The sequence below is a fragment of the Anguilla anguilla genome, chromosome 19 (genome assembly GCF_013347855.1).
Source record: "Anguilla anguilla isolate fAngAng1 chromosome 19, fAngAng1.pri, whole genome shotgun sequence".
Taxonomy (NCBI): Eukaryota; Metazoa; Chordata; class Actinopteri; order Anguilliformes; family Anguillidae; genus Anguilla; species Anguilla anguilla.
The window spans coordinates 6,337,380-6,358,437 of NC_049219.1; the positions used below are offsets into that span (position 1 = coordinate 6,337,380).

At 47.3% G+C, this 21,058-nt stretch overlaps 2 protein-coding genes across 3 annotated transcripts in view; one reads left to right on the plus strand and one right to left on the minus strand.

Annotated features, from left to right (window-relative positions):
* Positions 1–261: 261 nt before the first annotated feature.
* On the minus strand, positions 262–7,278 carry dram1 (DNA-damage regulated autophagy modulator 1). Its single transcript, XM_035401320.1, has 7 exons — positions 6,905–7,278; positions 5,542–5,609; positions 3,790–3,929; positions 2,292–2,469; positions 1,664–1,719; positions 1,195–1,287; positions 262–451 (listed from the first exon to the last, which is right to left on the minus strand). Exons 1-7 carry the CDS (start codon positions 7,033–7,035, stop codon positions 407–409), a joined length of 711 nt encoding a protein of 236 aa, XP_035257211.1. The 5' UTR covers positions 7,036–7,278; the 3' UTR covers positions 262–406.
* Positions 7,279–7,770: 492 nt separating this feature from the next.
* The window catches only part of gnptab (N-acetylglucosamine-1-phosphate transferase subunits alpha and beta), a 20,767-nt gene continuing 7,479 nt past the window's right edge, over positions 7,771–21,058 (plus strand). The window contains exons 1-12 of one of the 2 annotated variants that reach the window (XM_035401300.1): positions 7,771–8,073; positions 8,910–8,995; positions 9,438–9,557; positions 10,862–10,912; positions 11,384–11,586; positions 12,506–12,570; positions 12,820–12,954; positions 17,958–18,119; positions 18,553–18,732; positions 18,931–19,101; positions 19,759–19,882; positions 20,584–20,799. In XM_035401300.1, coding sequence (XP_035257191.1) covers positions 7,942–8,073; positions 8,910–8,995; positions 9,438–9,557; positions 10,862–10,912; positions 11,384–11,586; positions 12,506–12,570; positions 12,820–12,954; positions 17,958–18,119; positions 18,553–18,732; positions 18,931–19,101; positions 19,759–19,882; positions 20,584–20,799 — 1,645 coding nt within the window. In that variant the 5' untranslated portion in view covers positions 7,771–7,941. Of the gene's footprint in view, positions 8,074–8,909; positions 8,996–9,437; positions 9,558–10,861; positions 10,913–11,383; positions 11,587–12,130; positions 12,147–12,505; positions 12,571–12,819; positions 12,955–17,957; positions 18,120–18,552; positions 18,733–18,930; positions 19,102–19,758; positions 19,883–20,583; positions 20,800–21,058 lie in introns of those variants that run through there. The other variant, XM_035401302.1, reaches the window with a different exon arrangement.

Consider the following 21,058-nt stretch of genomic DNA (forward strand, 5'->3'; position numbering starts at 1 on the left):
ACACGCTGTTGGTCGCCACGGGCGTGGCGCAGCGACGGAGAGAGTTCCGAGCATGTGTGAGTGTGAGCCGTCACCATGACAACCGTAGTTGTCAGGGAAAAGGGCTTCCTCCGTTCTTTCCAGAGCTGCCTCGCTTCAGTCGCGAAGCCTGCTGTATTTCATTACATAATCAGAGGCGGTGCGGGAGAGAGCACACCCATGGGCCTGCCTGAATTTTCGGGGATTAAGAAACAAACAAAAAAAACACTGACAAGGTCGGCCCTCATGTAAAGCACTGTTTTTCTTTATTCTCCAGCCCATATTCAATGTGCAATTTAGCACTACGAAGAAACTTTTATAAAAAATATAAATATTAATCAAAATATGAGCACTCGTTTGAAAATACTGTTCTCGCAGGGGCCGTCTGTCAGGTGTCGACGAGCATCTCCGCGGTCAGCGTCAGTTTGAATCTCTGGAAGAGGGAAACGGGGCGGCCGTTAGCGCGCAACCGAAAAATCCTGAAACCCGCGTTGAGGCAGGACACTGGCCACCAGTTCTACGGGATGCGTGCGCGCGCGCGGTTACCTCAGTCGGCACGTTAACCCCCCCCCCCCCAACCTGTCGCGCTGCACGCTGACATTCGGGCGTTTAGCGGACGCTCTTACGCAGATCACGGTTTCACGCGGCATCCGTTGTGTTCACCGAAGCGATTCAGTTTGAGTATCTTGCTGAGGGGTTATGGCGACAGCGCTCTGCTGAGCGACGGAACTGAACCTGCAACCTCGACAAAGCCCAAGTTCCCTAGCCGTAATGCTGCGTGTGCAACCCTCGAGGAATGACCGCTCCGGTCGATCTGACTGCGAGAGCTGCGCAGTCCTCCAGCGCAGTAGCCACCCAGCTCAGCCCAGACTGATGAATATGAGGAGGTGTACAGTAACTAACGATGAGATTGATAGCTACACTTCGCAATGCTTCTCTAGGCACAGCGTTAGCCATGGATGTTATGTTACGGTGCCTCTGATTGGTTTAAATAGTCTATCTATGTCACACGCTACGTATCTGTCCCAATCAAACAGGTGCTAACAAAATACAAAATGATGCATAGCAGAGCCGGACTAATATAAAGTGATGGATAGCGATAAGAGGCCAATGCAAAGCGAGGTTCGGCAGAGCGATGCAAAAAGCCTCAAATGGCGAAGGGAGGGGTTGACCCACCTGGAACTCTCGTATGTAACTGAGGAAGAAGAGGACGAAGCTGAAGGTCACCACCCACTCGAAGACGGCGCTGACTAAGTGGAGGACGTAGCCCTGAGAGCGCGAGAGAAGGCAGAGTCAGTCACCTGATTTTCTGAAATTCCCCCCCCCCCCGCCCCCCCACGCCACTCTGTGACCTTGAGGTCATGAACAAGCAACGCGGCTATCCTCAGCTCTGTCCTGTCAGTGGCTTTTAAATTGTCTTTTTTTTTTGTTGTCACATTTAGACATTTGAGCCTACGGTCCTGTACTGGTCATACTCTGCAGCCTGTACTTGATTCGGTGGTCCTGTGCGGTCCTTATCTCATTGGCTGTATTTGCTGCAGTGGTTCTATGTGGTCGTAACCTGTTGCTTGTATCTGACTCAGTGGCGCCGTACGGTCATTCCATAGGTACGCGTGTGTTAGGCAGCGTTCAAGGTCGGCCGTACCTTGTCATGTGCGTCCCAGTCCAGTTTGCTGGGTACGAGCGCCGCGCAGACGATCACTGGTGAAGTCATAGTTAACAGGCGTTTAACTGCAGCACCAGGACACAAATATGACTCCTATATCGTAATGATAAAGCAGACTATTGTGCCTTAATTGTATATGAGAAATACTCATGAATTAACACTCCACAGTGTTATGAATTGCATATGTGGGCCTATGTATTCTATATAAGATTTTTCCTTTGACTTACAAGTGAATGGCACTGCACTTTTATTTGTCACAAACTCAATTTGACAATTTATTTGCAATAAAGCAAAAAAAAATGTCACTGAAAACTAAGGTCAAAGTTCAGGACAAATTTTGACTGAACCCAGGCAATGGCTATTACACTTCAGACCAACAATACGGGGCTCATTCCTTTCAAGTATTTTTGACCCGTTTGGCTTTCCGTACTAGGAAAGGACACAAGGAAGCGGAGAGGCAAAGACAGATAAAAAAATAAGCGATTGTAATGCACCCATGGATCGATGAGGGCGGATTACCCGCTGGGTCACGCGGACGTTTCTTTCAGTCACGTGACCCAGGAGAGCAGGGTAGCAGGTAGTAGAGTTCAAAGCCACAAAAGGATACTGGGAAAAGCCGCGAGCAGAGCCAGGGCGGAGACGGCGGCTCGGACGTGGCACACGGCCATGGAGGCCCCGTAGGGGTGCGTGAGGTACGAGGTAATGGACTGCATGATGGTGTAAGCCACCCCGAAGATGAAGAACATGACAGCGCCCACGTCGTGGGTGTAGGGCATCAGCGTCACCTGCAGACAGGAAGTAAGGCCTTTGAGTGCACTACAGATCAGTGCATAACTCCGTCCTACAGCAGAACAGAGAGGCTATGTCTACTGAAAAGCCTAATAATAATAATAATAATAATAACTTTATTTATATAGCACCTTTCCTACAGAGTATGTAGCTCAAAGTGCTTTGACAGATCAACACAGTCTTACCACAATATTAGTATAAAACCATATCACCAAATCACAATGAACCATATCACAACAATGATCCTAGATCCCACTTGTTTTTTTTACTGTTTATGACTAGCTCTTATTTTGTCATTATATTTTTACGTTCTTTTATTACTTGTTATTTAGCGTTATTTACTTTTAGTTATTTGGATTATATATATATATATATTATTTTTTTATTTTTTACTTAGTATATTTTTGAGCTGCACACTTTGAAGGGTGAATTTTAAATAAATATTAAAAATAAAATTTTTCATCTTCTTTTTCCTCTTCTTCTTCTTCTAATTATTATTATTATTATTATTATTATTATTATTATTTTAGGGCCGGCCATTGATATCTCTGAAAGGTAGGGGACAGGAGTTTGACTGCCAGTAAAACCCAGAACAGCCCTTAATACTTCAGCCCCTGTTCCAGATTTGGGAGGGTTCCCGAATTTGTGAAAACAGCGCCCAGACACTGCGAAACCTCAGCCAACCGCAGCGGGACCCAGCGCAGCTGCGACTGCTGGTTTCGTGGTTTCGTAAAGTCGGAAAAGGAGCAGCCGGGTAAGTCTCCGTTTTGCCAGAAACAAAACTGAAAAGAAACAAAGGCCCAACAGTCACAAGGTTCGGTTCCTCCTCTCTCTCCGCCACCCCATCAGCCAAAAGAGCTTCTCACATCCTGAGATACTCATGCAATCAGCTACAGCTGAAAGATTCTATTATTGCGCAATTTTCAAAATGGAGGCAACATTTCGGTCCTGAATCCCAATTGGTTGGCAAGCCTCTTGTTTTTTTTTTTTTTTGTTTTGTTTTTTTTTCTCATTTTAGCTGCACTGCTACTCCATATGTCACAGTTCATTGATTCTGGTGAGGAACAGTTCCTTTTGTGGAAAAAAAAGAGTTATTATTTGGAATATTAGCGTTATTTTACCCGTACTATTTGGTGAAGCTAAGTAACATCAGCGAATGGCCAAGAGTAAGCATTCAGTTACAGCACGAGCGGGTCGTTGCTTTCAGTGAACGGCGATGAACCTGACGACGAAACCGAATGTCTGTTCACTTGGTAATCTGTTTCCTCAAAAGAAAGTTCCAGAAGCACAGGATCTCAGGCGGACTGGGCCGGTACCTGAAAAGTACCCACGATGCCCATTCCTAGGCAGGAAACGAGTCCGCACCAGAAGGCGGCCAGATTCAGCCAAGGCCTGGCGTTGGCGTCCTCCTGTAACTTCTGCACATGCTTGAAGCGTGCAAACATGGTGGCAACACCTAGGAAATACCCACAGGGTTACAGCATCAGCGCACAAAGAATATCAATCATTAACCAGTCGGGTGGTTGGTTAATCAACGTCCATTCTACCCTCGGCTCAGTATGCTCTACTTTAGATTTAAAGACCGCGTTCAGTCGTTTCGTCTTGTGTTTGAAGCTAAGGCACAACATAAAAAATGTATGTACAATCAGGTCCAGAATTATTGGTACCGCAGAAAAAGATGCACAAAACTGTATAAAACAACATTGCCGTAATGTCATTTTCCTCATGTGAAAAATAGTGTAGTTAACTAACGATTCAACTGAATTAGCCAAGGTGGAATGGTGGTGCATGGGGTAGCACTGTCAATTTCAGGATTTTCCTCAATTATGCAACATATATCACATGAATGTATGATAAAATGATGCAATACACTCTCTGGCCTGTATTTCCCAGATGTCTGTAAATGGTTCCTGTTTCCACTAACCTCACGGGAGGAAGTGTGTGTGTGTGTGTGTGTGTGTGTGTGTGTGTGTGTGTGTGTGGGGAGGGGGGGGGGGGTGTCAGGGGGAGGTGAGGTGAGCTCAGCTGAGCTGCACATTATTGAGAGGAACTCTTATCTAAAGCCTCCTACTACTACTGCTACTGCTACTACTACTGCTGCTGTTACTACTACTACTGCTACTGCTACTACTACTACTACTACTGCTGCTGTTACTACTACTACTACTACAACTGCAACTACTACTACTACTACTACTACTATTACTGCTACTACTACTGCTGTTACTACTACTACCATTACTACTACTACTTCTACTGCTACTACTACTACTACTGCAACGACTACTTCTACTACTACTACTACTATTACTGCTGCTACTACTACTACTGCTGCTGTTCCTACTACTACTACTACTACTACTACTGCTATTACCACTACTGCAACTACTACTACTACTATTACTGCTGCTGTTACTACTATTACTGCTACTACTACTACTAATAATAATAATCATAATAATAATAATAATAACAATAATAATAATAAGAAGAAGAAGAAGTAGAAGAAGAAGAAAAATGTCTCTGTATCACCAGCAGGCCAGACAGAGGGACAGGTGGTCCAGCCTCACCCTGGATCAGCAGCACAGTTTCAGCTGTGAAGCAACACTGACCTGAGATCAGTTTGGACTTGGGAACCTGTATGCTGCTCTTCCCCACTGGGCTCGTTGCTCATAATAATCCTCTGCTCTGGGAGAGCAGTGTGTAGGCACAGCCACTGCACGGTGACCTCTATATAGCAGATATATAGCGCTATATAGCAAAGGGTCACTTCCTGTAACTCATGTCTTTATGGTGTCTCGGACCCTGTGTGTCAATTACAGTGTGCTTAACTGGAGAACCTCAGGCTTAAACCTCTAGTCTACAGAACTGCATAACAACTGGATCAGCTATTCAACACTGTGGAAAAGGGATTAGCTGTTCCAGCTGACGTGCAGTTCTGTTGCCTAGAGGTTCGAACCTGAGGTTCAAACTCCAGCTAAGCACACCCGATGCAACTGACCCTATTTATCTAAACCTAGACAAGTTCTCAAGCTACGCCTTCAATCCAAATTCTGGTCAAAACTCACTTGCAAACGCTGTGATCGTAGTCATCAGGCCAAACACGCCACTCTCAGGGGGTCTTGCACCTGTGTCACTGTAAACAAAAGAGGAAATATGTTACAGGCATTGTGGCCTGTTTGCTCATTCTTTCAAATACCACTATAACCTTTAACTAAGTTGACCAGGCTAAACTGTTAATGCAGGGCATACAGTTGTACAAATGATTTTGCACAATAGGCCTTTTTTTTTCTTCAAAAAAACAAAAACAAAAAAGAAATGTTTCTCATAAAACAAATGTTTATTCAACATAAATAACTGAAACCAGGTTCTCCATATGGCGTTTTTTCTTTTACTACCACGCTTTCTTAAAATGCGCAAAATAATCAAACACAATAAACATAAATAGTTGGATCAGATGAGGATTTGCCACATCTGCCATCTACACAAAACACAGGATGATTTTTAAATTTTAATTAATTCCTTTTGGTAAAATATATTCTGAGCAATAACTGGGTGATGCAGTTTTTCTGATTTGTTATGCCCTTTTCTCATTTTGAGCACCTCCCTCGCAAAGGGTCTCCGCATGGTCCTGGTACAGCCACAAAATCACGCAGCTTCATAAATATAAAAACTGATCATACACAGATGCATTTTTGCTACATTTTGTCATTTTCATTTTATGCGGTAGGCCATTGTATATTCAGAAACAGGTGAAAACGAATTTTAAACACATCTATGTTGCTTTTTAATATTTACGTTTTTAAAAACTGTATTTTAAATAAATGACTCCGTAGATTACCAACTGCTGAGTGGTTTTATCACATTAAAACAAGAAAAGGTTTTTTTTTTTCACCTATTCGCCAGCGGTAGGCTACCTCCCCTTCAAGTGTAACACTGCACAAAACTCTTATGAAAAAAAAACGCGCAGCCACTGCGTAGGTTGTAGGAAGTTTCATTGGCCTAATTATGTGCCAGCTTTGTGTATTTAAATGAATGCAGATGTTTCGTTAATAAACTTCAGACTTTGCCTACGCGGCTGCAGCTATTTCATTCACAGAAACTTCTAAACCGGGACAGCAGCCACATACTTCAACTAGCCTACTCCCACAGCCAGAAAACGAAACTGATTTGTATTTTGCGTCTAAATACGGAAAAGTTATTCTCCCGATGTATTTCACGCTGGCAGGTCATACGAATAAACCAGCAGCCCAAATCTTGCCTATTTTATTAACCACGAGATTTTAAATTTCGTCAAGGGTAAATTAAGTGCGCTAAATAAGATGAAATCGATCACGGACAATGTTATCACTGTGCATTCATTACCTGCTGCATTATTTCTAATCTTGTATAACTAACAGTTAGCTATTAATTAAGAACACGATAACTTACCTTATGTAGGGGAAGATTGCATCTACATGTCCATCTAGCACCGCAATTATATAGGAAATCAGGAATGTGCTAGATGACCAGATTACCAGAAAAGTTGGTAAAAAGCACGTTCCTTCCATGAACCAAAACATTGTGCCAGCCCGTACAGCGCAGGACCGACCTAGCCTACTATCTCTAGGGATGGAGGTCACACTGCATTAACGGAGAAATGTAAAGTTGGTCCATTTGAACGATTTTGGTCCGTCCTTTCCAACTAAAATACCGGGCAGGAAGACGCCTACTAACGCGGACTTTACCAAGAAATTTAACATAACGGTCACGTGGGGAGACTGTACTTGTGCGAACCTGTGGTTATTTTTTTTCGTCTCTCGTTTTAATTTGCCAGAGACTGGTAGGTGTCACATCATCTTCCCGCAAGTTGCTAGTAGCACAGTAAAATGTCCACTGTTAATTGAACTCCAACAGGTAACACTTGGTCCAGAGTTGGACCCGTCCTTATTATTTCTGTTTTCCACCCTTCCTTATTTTATTTTAATTCAAACCCCTTTAATTATGTGTCGGTTATTATCTAGTATATTGCAATAATAAAACCCGGAACAATATACAGATTCCTGAAGCCATTCTGATTGAATTGAGGGCCACATATCAACCACCTTACCCCTAGATTATATTCCCTCTCTCGTCGTGAATTATAGTAGCCTATCGGTATTACTTATATCATCCTTCAACAAGTCATATGCGTCCACAGTTGAGCGTGTACAATAGGCTGTATAAAAATTTACTGATTTATGTGAGCAGTAAGCCTCCCAGCCGGTAGAGGCCACTGTTCAAAAACAATTATGTTTTAATGAGCGCTGCAATGACTGTCATCATCAGCGCCAGTGTGAAAGTGAGGCATTCGGAGGGACCGGTTTGACAGTCACGAGACAATAACAAATGCGTCTCCCGAATATCGTTTTCTTGTATGTTGGCATCAAACAAACGCGTCTTGCACAAATGGTGAACGGATAGGAAGACATGGATCGCTGAGGACAGCCATGGTGCTTATCAATTCTGTACTCAAACTCCTGCAGAGACAGACCTACACTTGCCTGTCTCATCGGTATGGGCTCTACCTTTGCTTCGGAGGAATCGTCCTCATGATCGTGTCTGCATTTCAGTTCGGGGAGGTGAGTGCAATGATTCAAGTGATCACCTGAAATCTCCAGAGACCCTGTGAACCTACACTCCACGTCTTCGTGTTGGAGTGTGGTTACTTGTTGCCAAGCTAGCTGTCGGCTAACGCTAGCAATCTAGCTAGCTATACGCACATTTGCGTTTTGCAACAGTTGTTGACAGGTTCGATCGAAACGTTCTAAATCGTGTTTTTGAAGCTGTAACTAAATATTCAAATTATTCGAATTTTCAATAAGTGTATCTCGTCACACGGGTGTTTCGCAGTTTACATGTGCGTTTGTGCGTGCTAGTTGATGGCTGTCTGTGATGTGGAAATCAGGAGTGCGGTGATTGATTTGATTGTCTTCGTTTCTGCAAGTATCTGTACTATCCAACTCTGTGTCAAAGGGCACTCTGTAGAGCGGGAGTTCCCTGCCCTTGTATTGGCGTACTCCTATTTATTGCTGTCTTTCGTTCCAACCAACATCTTGTTAATTCATCAAGGTCGTAAACGTGTTATGGTTCCGTAGTTTTGTCCCGAAACACATTTTCACAGAAGGTCTGACTCGTTTCCATTTGCTTTGTCTTTGAGTTGTTATGCAAATGGTTTTGTGGCTGCGACCACCCCACTGAATATTCCAGCAAAGCCAAACTGGGTTTCTAAGATGTTTTAAGATGTGTATTTCGACACTGTGTTGGGAACGCTCAATGCATCCTGGACAGCATCCTCATGAGAGTGCGCACCAACAGTTGGACGTACTTCTTGAATCGCTGAAGGTGTGCTTCTCGTATTTTTGAGGTAGAATCAGCAAATTGGTTGACTTGTTGATTAAGTCTTTTATTTCTGTAGGTTTTGGTGGAGTGGAGCAGGGATCAGTACCACGTGCTGTTCGACTCCTACAGAGACAATGTGGCTGCAAAATCCTTCCAGAACCGGTGAGTCCTTCACCCACAGGGTTCCACAGAGTTCCCCAGAGTTCCCCAGAGGCCAGAGTTCTCAAGGCACTGTGTCAGCAGGCCACAGATAGGAGATTCCCATAAATGCAATGCATATGTGGGAATGTGGGGTGTAGTGACAGGGGTGCAGGGTTCAGACACGGTCCTGTGGGGTTTAACTGTGGCTCGATCCACTATGCAGCTGGCAATGAACGGGCATGGACGGGTGAATTAAACTTTCTGTGATGCCTGCAGAAAAAGTAGTTTACACACAGCAATATGGCCACCCCCCACCCCCCCCCCCCCCCCCGGTGTAGATTCTCTTTCCACTGCTGATTGCGGCTCTCGACTTCAAAAAGTTGCACAGTGTTGCCGTTTGCCAGAACAAGTTGCCGCAAGTTCCTGTGTGTGTTGCCGCAAATTCCTGTGTGTGTTGCCGCAGCCTGTGCCTGCCCATGCCCATTGACGTGGTGTACACCTGGGTGAACGGCACGGACGGCGGCCTGGTGAAGGAGCTGCGCGCGGTGAGGGAGCAGCTGCAGGAGGAGCTGAGAGCGCGCAGGTACGCCGCGCCATAGCGCCCTTACTGTGGGCGGAGCCTCACTGCCACTTTCACTGGAGAATATGCTTCTGACCTGTCAGCGCTGCACACTAATACAGTTAGACTCTTATTATTACACACTAATACAGTTACACTCTTATTATTACACACTAATGCAGTTACACTCTTATTATTACACACTAATGCAGTTAGACTCTGATTATTACACACTAATACAGTTACACTCTTATTATTACGCACTAATACAGTTAGACTCTTATTATTACACACTAATACAGTTACGCTCTTATTATTACACACTAATGCAGTTAGACTCTGATTATTACACACTAATGCAGTTACACTCTGATTATTACACACTAATACAGTTAGACTCTTATTATTACACACTAATACTGTTACACTCTTATTATTACACACTAATGCAGTTACACTCTCATTAATATTCACTCAAATGCAGTTACACTCTGATTATTACACACTAATGCTGTTACACTCTTATTATTACACACTAATACAGTTACACTCTTATTATTACACACTAATACAGTTACACTCTGATTATTACACACTAATGCAGTTACACTCTGATTAATACACACTAATGCAGTTACACTCTGATTATTACGCACTAATACAGTTACACACTGATTATTACACACTAATGCTGTTACACTTTGATTATTACGCACTAATACAGTTACACACTGATTATTACGCACTAATGCTGTTACACTTTGATTATTACGCACTAATACAGTTACACACTGATTATTACGCACTAATGCTGTTACACTCTGATTATTACACACTAATACAGTTACACTTTATCACACACTAATGCTGTTACTCTTTTTTACACACTAATGCTGTTACACTTTGATTATTACACACTAATGCTGTTACACTCTGATTATTACACACTAATGCTGTTACACTCTGATTATTACACACTAATGCTGTTACACACTGATTGTTACACACTAATGCTGTTACACTCTGATTATTACACGCTAATGCTGTTACACTCTGATTAATACACACTAATGCTGTTACACTCTGATTATTACACACTAATGCTGTTACACTCTGATTATTACACACTAATGCAGTTACACTCTGATTATTACACACTAATGCAGTTACACTCTGATTATTACACACTAATGCTGTTACACTCAGATTATTACACGCTAATGCTGTTACACTCTGATTAATACACACTAATACAGTTACACTTTATTACGCACTAATACCGTCACGCACTGAGTATTACGCACAGTAATCCTTTCCTCCTTCCACAGGGAACGGCTGGGAAAGAACTCGAGCGACGCAACGGACGTGCCGAAGAGCAGGTGAGCCTGTGGGGCGCCGGCCGCCGCGAGCGGTTGCTGTCAAGCGTGTGATCAGAGTCAGCGCAGGAAGTGGGTATTGTGCAGGATGTGGCTGCTGGGAGATGTGGTGCTGGTTGTGGCGGAAGTCAACGCAGGGGCGGAGCCACCACGGAGGAGAGCGTTATACTGGTCGGGGGGGGGGGGGGGAAATTGCCGTTTGAAATGGAATGGGGTTGTTCCTGTTGTGGTAATCAGAGAAGAACGTAGCCAGTGTGCAGCTGCGCACAAGACAAGGTTTTCTCTTTGATTTCAGAAGAGTTTGCTGAGAATGTAGAGCTGTGCAACTGTGAAATGTATAAATTCAGCTGTAGTAGCATAGCTGCGGACCTTAATGCTATTGATAGCATAGGTGTATGGATCTGCGCTCCAGTGGATGGTGGGAGAAACGTTGCCCTGACGTTGCCCCGATGTTCTCCTAATGTCCCTCTGTAGTGAGAAGCCCGAGTGCCTCCTGTCCCACTGTATCGTGGCACCCATCCTGGTGCTGGACCCCGCCCTTCCTGCCAACGTCACCCTGAAGGACCTGCCATCACTGTCGCCCTCCTTCACCCCCGCCAAACAGCTGCTGCAGCTGGCCAAGCCTCGCAACCCCGCCACCAGCGTCACGGTCCTGCTGTTCCACTCCCATAGCGACGGTACAGTCAGTCTGTTCCACTCCCATAGCGACGGTACAGTCAGTCTGTTCCACTCCCATAGCGACGGTACAGTCCGTCTGTTCCACACCCATAGTGACGGTACAGTCCATCTGTTCCACTCCCATAGTGACGGTACAGTCAGTCTGTTCCACTCCCATAGCGACGGTACAGTCAGTCTGTTCCACTCATTACATTACATTACATTATAGGCATTTAGCAGACGCTCTTATCCAGAGTGACGTACAACAAGTGCATAGGTTTCATGATGTAGAGGCGCAAAAGAAACACTAGAGTGAAGTAAGGATCGTAGTGCCAGAAGTGACCACATCGATCAGGACTCCAACCCTGTAGAGTAAGCTTGTTCAGCAAGCTTGTTCAGCACTCCCATAGTGATGGTACAGTCCGTCTGTTCCACTCCCATAGTGACGGTACAGTCCGTCTGTTCCACTCCCATAGCGACGGTACAGTCCGTCTGTTCCACTCCCATAGCGACGGTACAGTCCGTCTGTTCCACTCCCATAGTGACGGTACAGTCTGCCTGTTCCACTCCCATAGCGACGGTACAGTCCGTCTGTTCCACTCCCATAGTGACGGTACAGTCCATCTGTTCCACTCCCATAGTGACGGTACAGTCAGTCTGTTCCACTCCCATAGTGACGGTACAGTCCATCTGTTCCACTCCCATAGTGACGGTACAGTCTGCCTGTTCCACTCCCATAGTGACGGTACAGTCAGTCTGTTCCACTCCCATAGTGACGGTACAGTCCGTCTGCTCCACTCCCATAGTGACGGTACAGTCAGTCTGTTCCACTCCCATAGTGACGGTACAGTCCATCTGTTCTACTCCCATAGTGAAGTTACAATCTGTCTGTTCCACTCCCATAGCAGTGAATAACATTGTGTTTCTCTGGTTTCTCAGCTGATAAAGCCCATGCAGACGTGCCAAACCCCACCCTGAAACACACCATCTCCCGCGGTTACCTGGTGAGGCTCGAGTCATGTTTCCCCTCTTCCTTCGTCTGTATTCCTCCCTTACCCCCTTCCACTTTCTCTTCTCTTCCCCCTTTACTTTTAAAACAGCCCCATCATTCCTAGCCTAAAAGCTTCTTTGAGATACTTGTGGTTGCTATTTAAGGTGTCCTCTGCTTGGTCTACGGTGTTAGATGTTTCCGTGGTACGCGTGACTCTTGCGCAAAGACTTCTGGGAAATTGAGTTTTATTGGCCTTCTTCAGACTACAGACAAGGAGGCCCCAGGCCTGGTGCGCATGCAGACCCTGGCCTACCTGAGCGGCTTCCCTCCCTCGCTCAAGGAGACGGAGCAGCTGAGGGTCAAGCTGCCCTCCACTGTCACCAGCAAGATCAAACAGGTAAGACCCGCCCCCTTTCTCTCACCTGTACTGCACCACAGGTAAGAGCATCCCCCTGTCTGTTGCCTGCAATCTCCTTAGCAGGTAAATCAACAGGGATAGGTTGGGAATAATGTGCAGGCAACAGGAATATCATGGAATATCATACAGGGATTGGTTAGGAATATCATGCAGGGATTGGTTAGGTATATCATGCAGGGATTGGTTAGGTATATCACACAAGGAAAGATTATGTATATTGATGATGTCCCGTGCCAACCTTTGTTAAAGGGAACTGCTTTGGTGGTTATATCTTGAAAAACTGACAATCCAGACTGTGCTGTAATACACCAACTCACAGACCTCAATGTAATTCAGATCAGTGTCCAGTAGAGGGCAGTGCTGGTCTGAGAAATCCTTCTGGTCGGTCTCTGCAAATCTCCCACAACGTCAGTGTGCCAGTCATTCTCCCAACAAATAGAATGCACTGAGTTGAAATATTATTTCTATATCTGTATTCGCAGAATAATTATGTAAATGTATTTGTTTTACTTGTGAATTCTCCAAACGGGGTATACGTGGTGGTGATGTATTCCTGTAACTGTGGAATTATAACTCCTTATAAGGCCTTCTGTTGCGGTGTGAGTCGAAGCTTTGTTCTAAAGAGGAGTTCTCTGGGTCACGTGACCACACAGGATTAGACCGAAGCCCTAGTTGGAGCGGTCGTCGTTAACTTTAGAACGGTCCGGACGGACACGTCGCCATGGCCACGGGCAAAAGGTCCCCGCGCAGTTCCGCCACCTGCGCACCGACGCCCGCCTGCCCCGCCCCGAACCACGTGACGCCAAAATTACCCGGCTGGGCTGGGTCTGGGGGGGGTCGGTCTCCGAGCGCCGCCCGGGTTCGAAACCCCGCGACCGCGCCGTAGGAGTCGAACCGCGCGGGGCAGCTGCAGCGGATGCGGCGCGGCGTGCAGCTGGGCTCCTAGAACTTTCCGTAACTCGCTTCCGGGGGAAATCGCTCGTCGGCGCGAACCGCGGAAGGGCCTGCCTGTTTCCCATTGGCCGAGGCTGGCCCGCGTGCGATTGGCTCTTGCGAAAAAAGGGAACCGCGAGGGTGCTGGGACAACGCCCGCGAGCGTCGAGGGGGGCCCGGACGGCGCCTCCGACGGACCGGCTGCGAAACGACCGCCGTTTTTTTTTAACTGCGACCTGTCGCGGAGCCATCGGTGAGCGTTCGCCGCTCTCTTAGCGGAACGCGGCGGTTTCTTCGCGCGGGGGGTTTGGCGTGCGAACGGGACGCTGGCATCGCCCCCCCCCCCGCGTGCGGTCACGGGACGAGGGGTGCCGGGTTCGCTCGAGCTGGCTCGGGTGGCGATGCCCTCGCCCGCGGTGGAACGACCAGCATTTATGGGCATGTTGGGGTTGGGGTGGGGGGTGGGGTGAGTGGGGGGGGACCTGGCTCGCTGCATGGTAAAGATGGAAAGGTCTGGCCCCCCCCCCCCCGTCCCCCCACCCCCCCGCCCCGGCCAGCTCCGCAGGGCTGAGCACTGACTCAGATCTGGAGTTTATAGGCGGTTTTTATAAGGCCACAGGGGGCTCTCCAAGGGCAACGGAATATAAGGTAGCAGGGCCTCAGGGGTATAGTGTTACGTGACACGCTGGATAAAGTGTGTGTGTGTGTGTGTGTGTGTGAGTGAGTGTGTGTGTGTGTGTGTATGTGCTTGAGTAAGAATGTGTGTGTCTGTATGTGCACGTGAGAGAATACATTGGTCTGTTTGTGCAAGTGTGTGAATCTGTGTGTGTGTGTGTGTGTGTGTGTGTGTATGTGTGGGAGTGCTGTAGTGCAGCATAAACTGTGTGTGTGTGTGTGTGTGTCCTTCTCTGATTGTGTGTGGGCGTGCGTGTGTGTTTGGGGTGGTTTTGTGAGTGTGTGTGTGTGTGTGTTTGAGGTGGTTTTCTCAGTGTGTGTGTGTGTTTGGGGTGGTTTTGTGAGTGTGTGTGTGTTTGGGGTGCTTTTCTGAGTGTGTGTGTGTGTTTGGGGTGGTTTTCTGAGTGTGTGTGTGTTTGGGGTGCTTTTCTGAGTGTGTGTGTGTGTTTGGGGTGGTTTTGTGAGTGTGTGTGTGTGTGTTTGGGGTGGTTTTGTGAGTGTGTGTGTGTGTTTGGGGTGGTTTTGTGAGTGTGTGTGTGTTTGGGGTGCTTTTCTGAGTGTGTGTGTGTGTTTGGGGTGGTTTTCTGAGTGTGTGTGTGTTTGGGGTGCTTTTCTGAGTGTGTGTGTGTGTGTGTTTGGGGTGGTTTTCTGAGTGTGTGTGTGTGTTTGGGGTGGTTTTCTGAGTGTGTGTGTGTGTTTGGGGTGGTTTTGTGAGTGTGTGTGTGTTTGGGGTGCTTTTCTGAGTGTGTGTTTTTGTTTGGGGTGGTTTTGTGAGTGTGTGTGTGTTTGGGGTGCTTTTCTGAGTGTGTGTGTGTGTTTGGGGTGCTTTTCTGTGTGTGTGTGTGTGTGTGTGTTTGGGGTGGTTTTCTGATTGTGTGTGTGTTTGGGGTGGTTCTCTGATTGTGTGTGTGTGTCTGTATGTGCGTGTGTGTTTGGGGTGGTTTTCTGATTGTGTGTGTGTGTGCGGAGTGTGGCACAGTGGGTAAGGAACTGCGCTTGTAACCGAAAGGTCGCAGGTTCGATTCCCGAGTAAGGACACTGCCGTTGTACCCTTGAGCAAGGTACTTAACCTGCATTGCTTCAGTATATATCCAGCTGTATAAATGGATACAATGTAAAGTACTATGTAAAAAGTTGTGTAAGTCGCTCTGGATAAGAGCGTCTGCTAAATGCCTGTAATGTAATGTAATGTGTGTGTGTATGTGTGTTTGGGGTGGTTTTCTGATTGTATGTGTGTGTGTGTGTGTGTATGTGTGTTTGGGGTGGTTTTCTGAGTGTGTGTGTGTGTGTGTTTGGAGTGGTTTTGTGATTGTGTGTGTGTGTGTGTGTGTTTGGGGTGGTTTTGTGATTGTGTGTGTGTGGTTGGGGTGGTTTTCTGAGTGTGTGTATGTGTGTGTGTGTGTGTTTGGGGTGGTTTTGTGATTGTGTGTGTGTGTGTGTGTGTGGTTTTGTGATTGTGTGTGTGTGTGTGTGTATGTGTGTTTGGGGTGGTTTTGTGGTTGTGTGTGTGTGTGTGTGTGTGTGGGTGGTTTAGTGATTGTGTGTGTGTGTGTGTGTGTGTGTGTGTTTGGGGTGGTTTTGTGATTGTGTGTGTGTGTGTGTGTGTGTGTGTGTGTGTGTGTGTGTGTGTGTGTGTGTGGGTGGTTTTGTGATTGTGTGTGTGTGTGTGTGTATGTGTGTTTGGGGTGGTTTTGTGATTGCGTGTGTGTGTGTGTGTGTGTGTGTGTTTGGGGTGGTTTTGTGATTGTGTGTGTGTGTGTGTGTGTGTGTGTGGGTGGTTTTGTGATTGTGTGTGTGTGTGTGTGTGTGTGTGTGTGTGTGTTTGGGGTGGTTTTGTGATTGTGTGTGTGTGTGTGTGTGTGTGTGTGTGTGTGTGTGTGTGTGTGTGTGTATGCACGCGCACGGTGCATGCGGGTGCAGCAAGGTAAACCGTATCCTCAGTCACGCTCCACACAGCTGCCCTTCTGAGGAATGACATCATGACAAGTCTCAGAAACCCTACCTGTCCCCCCGTGGCCCTGTCCCCCCGTGCCCCTGTCCCCCCGTGCCCCTGTCCCCCAGTGCCCCTGTCACCCTGACTCCCTCTCACCTTATTTCACTCTCTTGACCTCGTTCCCCTTTACCTCTATCACTCTATCACTGTCTTACCCTGTCTGTCTCTGCTGTGCTATAGCCCTGTCTCTCTGTCTGTCTCTGCAGTACTATAGCCCTGTCTCTCTGTCTGTCTCTGCAGTACTATAGCCCTGTCTCTCTGTCTGTCTCTGCTGTACTATAGCCCTGTCTCTCTGTCTGTCTCTGCTGTACTATAGCCCTGTCTCTCTGTCTGTCTCTGCTGTACTATAGCCCTGTCTCTCTGTCTGTCTCTGCTGTACTATAGCCCTGTCTCTCTGTCTGTCTCTGCAGTACTATAGTCCTGTCTCTCTCTCACTCTCTTATCCCGTCTGTCTCTGCAGTACTATAGCCCTGTCTCCCTGTCTGTCTCTGCTGTGCTATAGCCCTGTCTCTCTGTCTGTCTCTGCTGTACTATAGCCCTGTCTCTCTGTCTGTCTCTGCAGTACTATAGCCCTGTCTCTCTGTCTGTCTCTGCAGTACTATAGTCCTGTCTCTCTCTCACTCTCTTATCCCGTCTGTCTCTGCAGTACTATAGCCCTGTCTCCCTGTCTGTCTCTGCTGTGCTATAGCCCTGTCTCTCTGTCTGTCTCTACAGTACTATAGCCCTGTCTCCCTGTCTGTCTCTGCAGTACTATAGCCCTGTCTCCCTGTCTGTCTCTGCTGTACTATAGCCCTGTCTCCCTGTCTGTCTCTGCTGTACTATAGCCCTGTCTCTCCGTCTGTCTCTGCTGTACTATAGCCCTGTCTCCCTGTCTGTCTCTGCTGTACTATAGCTCTGTCTCTCTGTCTGTCTCTGCTGTACTATAGCCCTGTCTCCCTGTCTGTCTCTACAGTACTATAGCCCTGTCTCTCTGTCTCTGCAGTACTATAGCCCTGTCTCTCTGTCTCTGCAGTACTATAGTCCTGTCTCTCTCTCACTATCTTACCCTGTCTGTCTCTACAGTACTATAGCCCTGTCTCTCTGTCTCTGCAGTACTATAGCCCTGTCTCTCTGTCTCTGCAGTACTATAGTCCTGTCTCTCTCTCACTCTCTTACCCTGTCTGTCTCTACAGTACTATAGCCCTGTCTCTCTGTCTCTACAGTACTATAGTCCTGTCTCTCTCTCAGTATCTTACCCTGTCTGTCTCTTCAGTACTATAGCCCTGACTCTCTGTCTCTTCAGTACTATAGCCCTGTCTCTCTGTCTCTGCAGTACTATAGTACTGTACTGTACTGTAGCCCTGCGGCTGTGTGTGAGGTAACCCCAGTATTGTGGTTGCAGCTGCAGCTGTACTCGGAGGCCAGCATCGCCCTGCTCCACCTGAACGGCCCACAGGACTTCGCCGATCTGACCCAGCAGGCCCGGAAGAACCTGACCCTGGACGGGAAAGAGCTGACCGTCAGCCCCGCCTTCCTGTTCTGGGACCTCAGTGCCATCAGCCAGGTCTCAGCGACTTCCTGTCTTACGGACACGAGCACCGCGGATACTCTAGATACTAACCAGATAGGCAGCTGTGTTCGTCACATCGCATGCTCTGCCTCTGCTATTGCTGAAACTCTGTGTTTTGATTTGCAGGCTTGTTTTGAATATTTGTTTAGTGGTTTTCGACAGAACACCCGTAGCTTACGCAGTAATGCTATTGTAGCAATAATGGCAGTAGTATATCTTTTTCATTACAATTCATATATTACCTATATATGTATTATTATTCAGCGTAACACAGCACAACAAAGAAAAGCAAAGGTACTTATGATAAATATGTACTCCTATTAAAAAATAAATTTTAATATATGAATATACCTGAAGAGGCTACTGAACATATGAGGAGGTGAACAAGGGGGACAGGTGTTGATTTTTACCCCCCCCACCTTGCCAGTCCCGGCACGACGAGGACGTGTCGGCGAGTCGCTTCGAGGACAACGAGGAGCTCCGCTATTCGCTGCGCTCGGTGGAGAGGCACGCCCCCTGGGTGCGGCACGTCTTCATCATCACCAACGGCCAGATCCCGTCCTGGCTCAACCTGGACAACCCCCGCGTCACCGTGGTGACGCACCATGTGAGCAGATTGACCCCTGACCTTTCCCCTTCGTCCCCCTTCAGCGTGCCGCGTCGTGTCTTTGGCGACGTTCAGTTGCCAAAGCTAACATAGGGCATTGTTGCGGTGCATTGTTCAGTTGAATTTGAAGTGATTTGAGGGAACGGGCTGAATTGAAATTGAACGGAAACCGCCTCCATTTCCCACGATCCTCCGCAGGAGATCTTCCAGAACGAGTCCCACCTGCCCACCTTCAGCTCCCCCGCCATCGAGACCCACATCCACCGCATCCCCGGCCTCTCGCAGAAGTTCGTCTACCTGAACGACGACGTCATGTTCGGGAAGGACGTGTGGCCCGACGACTTCTACAGCCACTCCAAGGGACAGAAGGTGAGTGGGGGGGGGGGGTGGCGGCGCCCCTTCCACGGATGGGATATCCAGCGCTGCAGGTTTTGTCCTGAGGACGCTTTAGTCTCCCCCTTACATCACGCCCGTCTCTGCAGGTGAATCTTGCCTGTCTCCATATTTACACAGGTGAATCGCATCTGTGTCTATGTCTGTACAGGTGTATCTCACCTGTCTCTCCTGTCTGTACAGGTGTATCTCACCTGTCTCTCCTGTCTGTACAGGTGTATCTCACCTGTCTCTCCTGTCTGTACAGGTGTATCTCACCTGTCTCTCCTGTCTGTACAGGTGTATCTCACCTGTCTCTCCTGTCTGTACAGGTGTATCTCACCTGTCTGTCCTGTCTGTATGATTGTATCTCACCTGTCTGTCCTGTCTGTACAGGTGTATCTCACCTGTCTGTCCTGTCTGTACAGGTGTATCTCACCTGTCTCTCTCTTGTCTGTACTGGTGTATCTCACCTGTCTCTCCTGTCTGTACAGGTGTATCTGACCTGTCTCTCCTGTCTGTACAGGTGTATCTCACCTGTCTCTCCTGTCTGTACGGATGTATCTCACCTGTCTGTCCTGTCTGTATGATTGTATCTCACCTGTCTGTCCTGTCTGTATGATTGTATCTCAGCTGTCTCTCCTGTCTGTGCAGGTTTACCTCACCTGGCCTGTACCGAACTGTGCAGAGGGCTGTCCCGGTTCCTGGATCAAAGATGGCTACTGTGACAAAGCCTGTAATAATTCCGCCTGTGACTGGGATGGAGGAGACTGCCTAGGTGAGCTGTACTTATCTGCACACTCCTGATATCAAACTACCCCCCTCTAATACACACCTGATATCAAACTACCCCCCTCTAATACACACCTGATATCAAACTACCCCTCTCATATACACCTAATATCAAACTACCCCCTCTTACACACACCCGATATCAAACTACCCCCTTATACACACCTGATATCAAACTACCCCCCTCTAATACACACCTGATATCAAACTACCCCTCACATATACACCTAATATCAAACTACCCCCCTCTAATACACACCCGTTATCAAACTACCCCCTTATACACACCTGATATCAAACTACCCTCCTCTTATACACATCTGATATCAAACTACCCCCTCTTACACACACCTGATATCAAACTACCCCCCTCTTATACACACTTGATATCAAACTACCAGTCTCATATACACCTCTGATATCAAACTGCCCCCCTCTAATATGCACCCGACATCAAACTACCCCCTTCTTATATACACCTGATATCAAACTACCCCCTGCACACAGCAGTTGCCAAGCTGTCCCCCTTGTGCCAGGTATATTAAGTGTGGTATGTGGTGGCTGTTGGTTGTGAGAATGTTATTACATGGTGTAGTGCGGTTGTGAAGTTGGTTGAGTTTGTGGATCGTCTGTGATGTGGTGAGGTGGAGTTTCACCTGCCCCGTCTCCTTCCCGCGGTTTCCGTAGGAACGGCAGGGAACAGCCGGTTTGGGGCAGGGGGCGGAGCCGGCGGCGGCGCGGGGGGACTCGGTCAGCCCTGGCAGTTCGGGGGCAGCTTGGGCGGCATGGGGGGCGTGTCCTACTGCAACCAGGGCTGCGCCAACTCCTGGCTGGCGGACAAGTTCTGCGACCAGGCCTGCAACGTGCTGTCCTGCGGGTTTGACGTGGGGGACTGTGGGAAAGGTAAGAATCAGGGCAGGAGCTTGATTGTTGCCCTGTGACGAAATCAGTGATTTTATTTCTTTCTTCATTTGGCCCTTGTGAATATCTTACTCCTTACTACTGAATTATAATGGGGGACGGGGAAATGTCTGACCAAGGATTAGGTTCTTTTGGAATGTCTCTTTTCCAGAAGTCAGTGTTCTAGAACTCCATTGCTTTCAATCACCAGCAGTGATTGTGACATCAGCATTAGAATGTTCAGTCAAGAACATTCTAATCA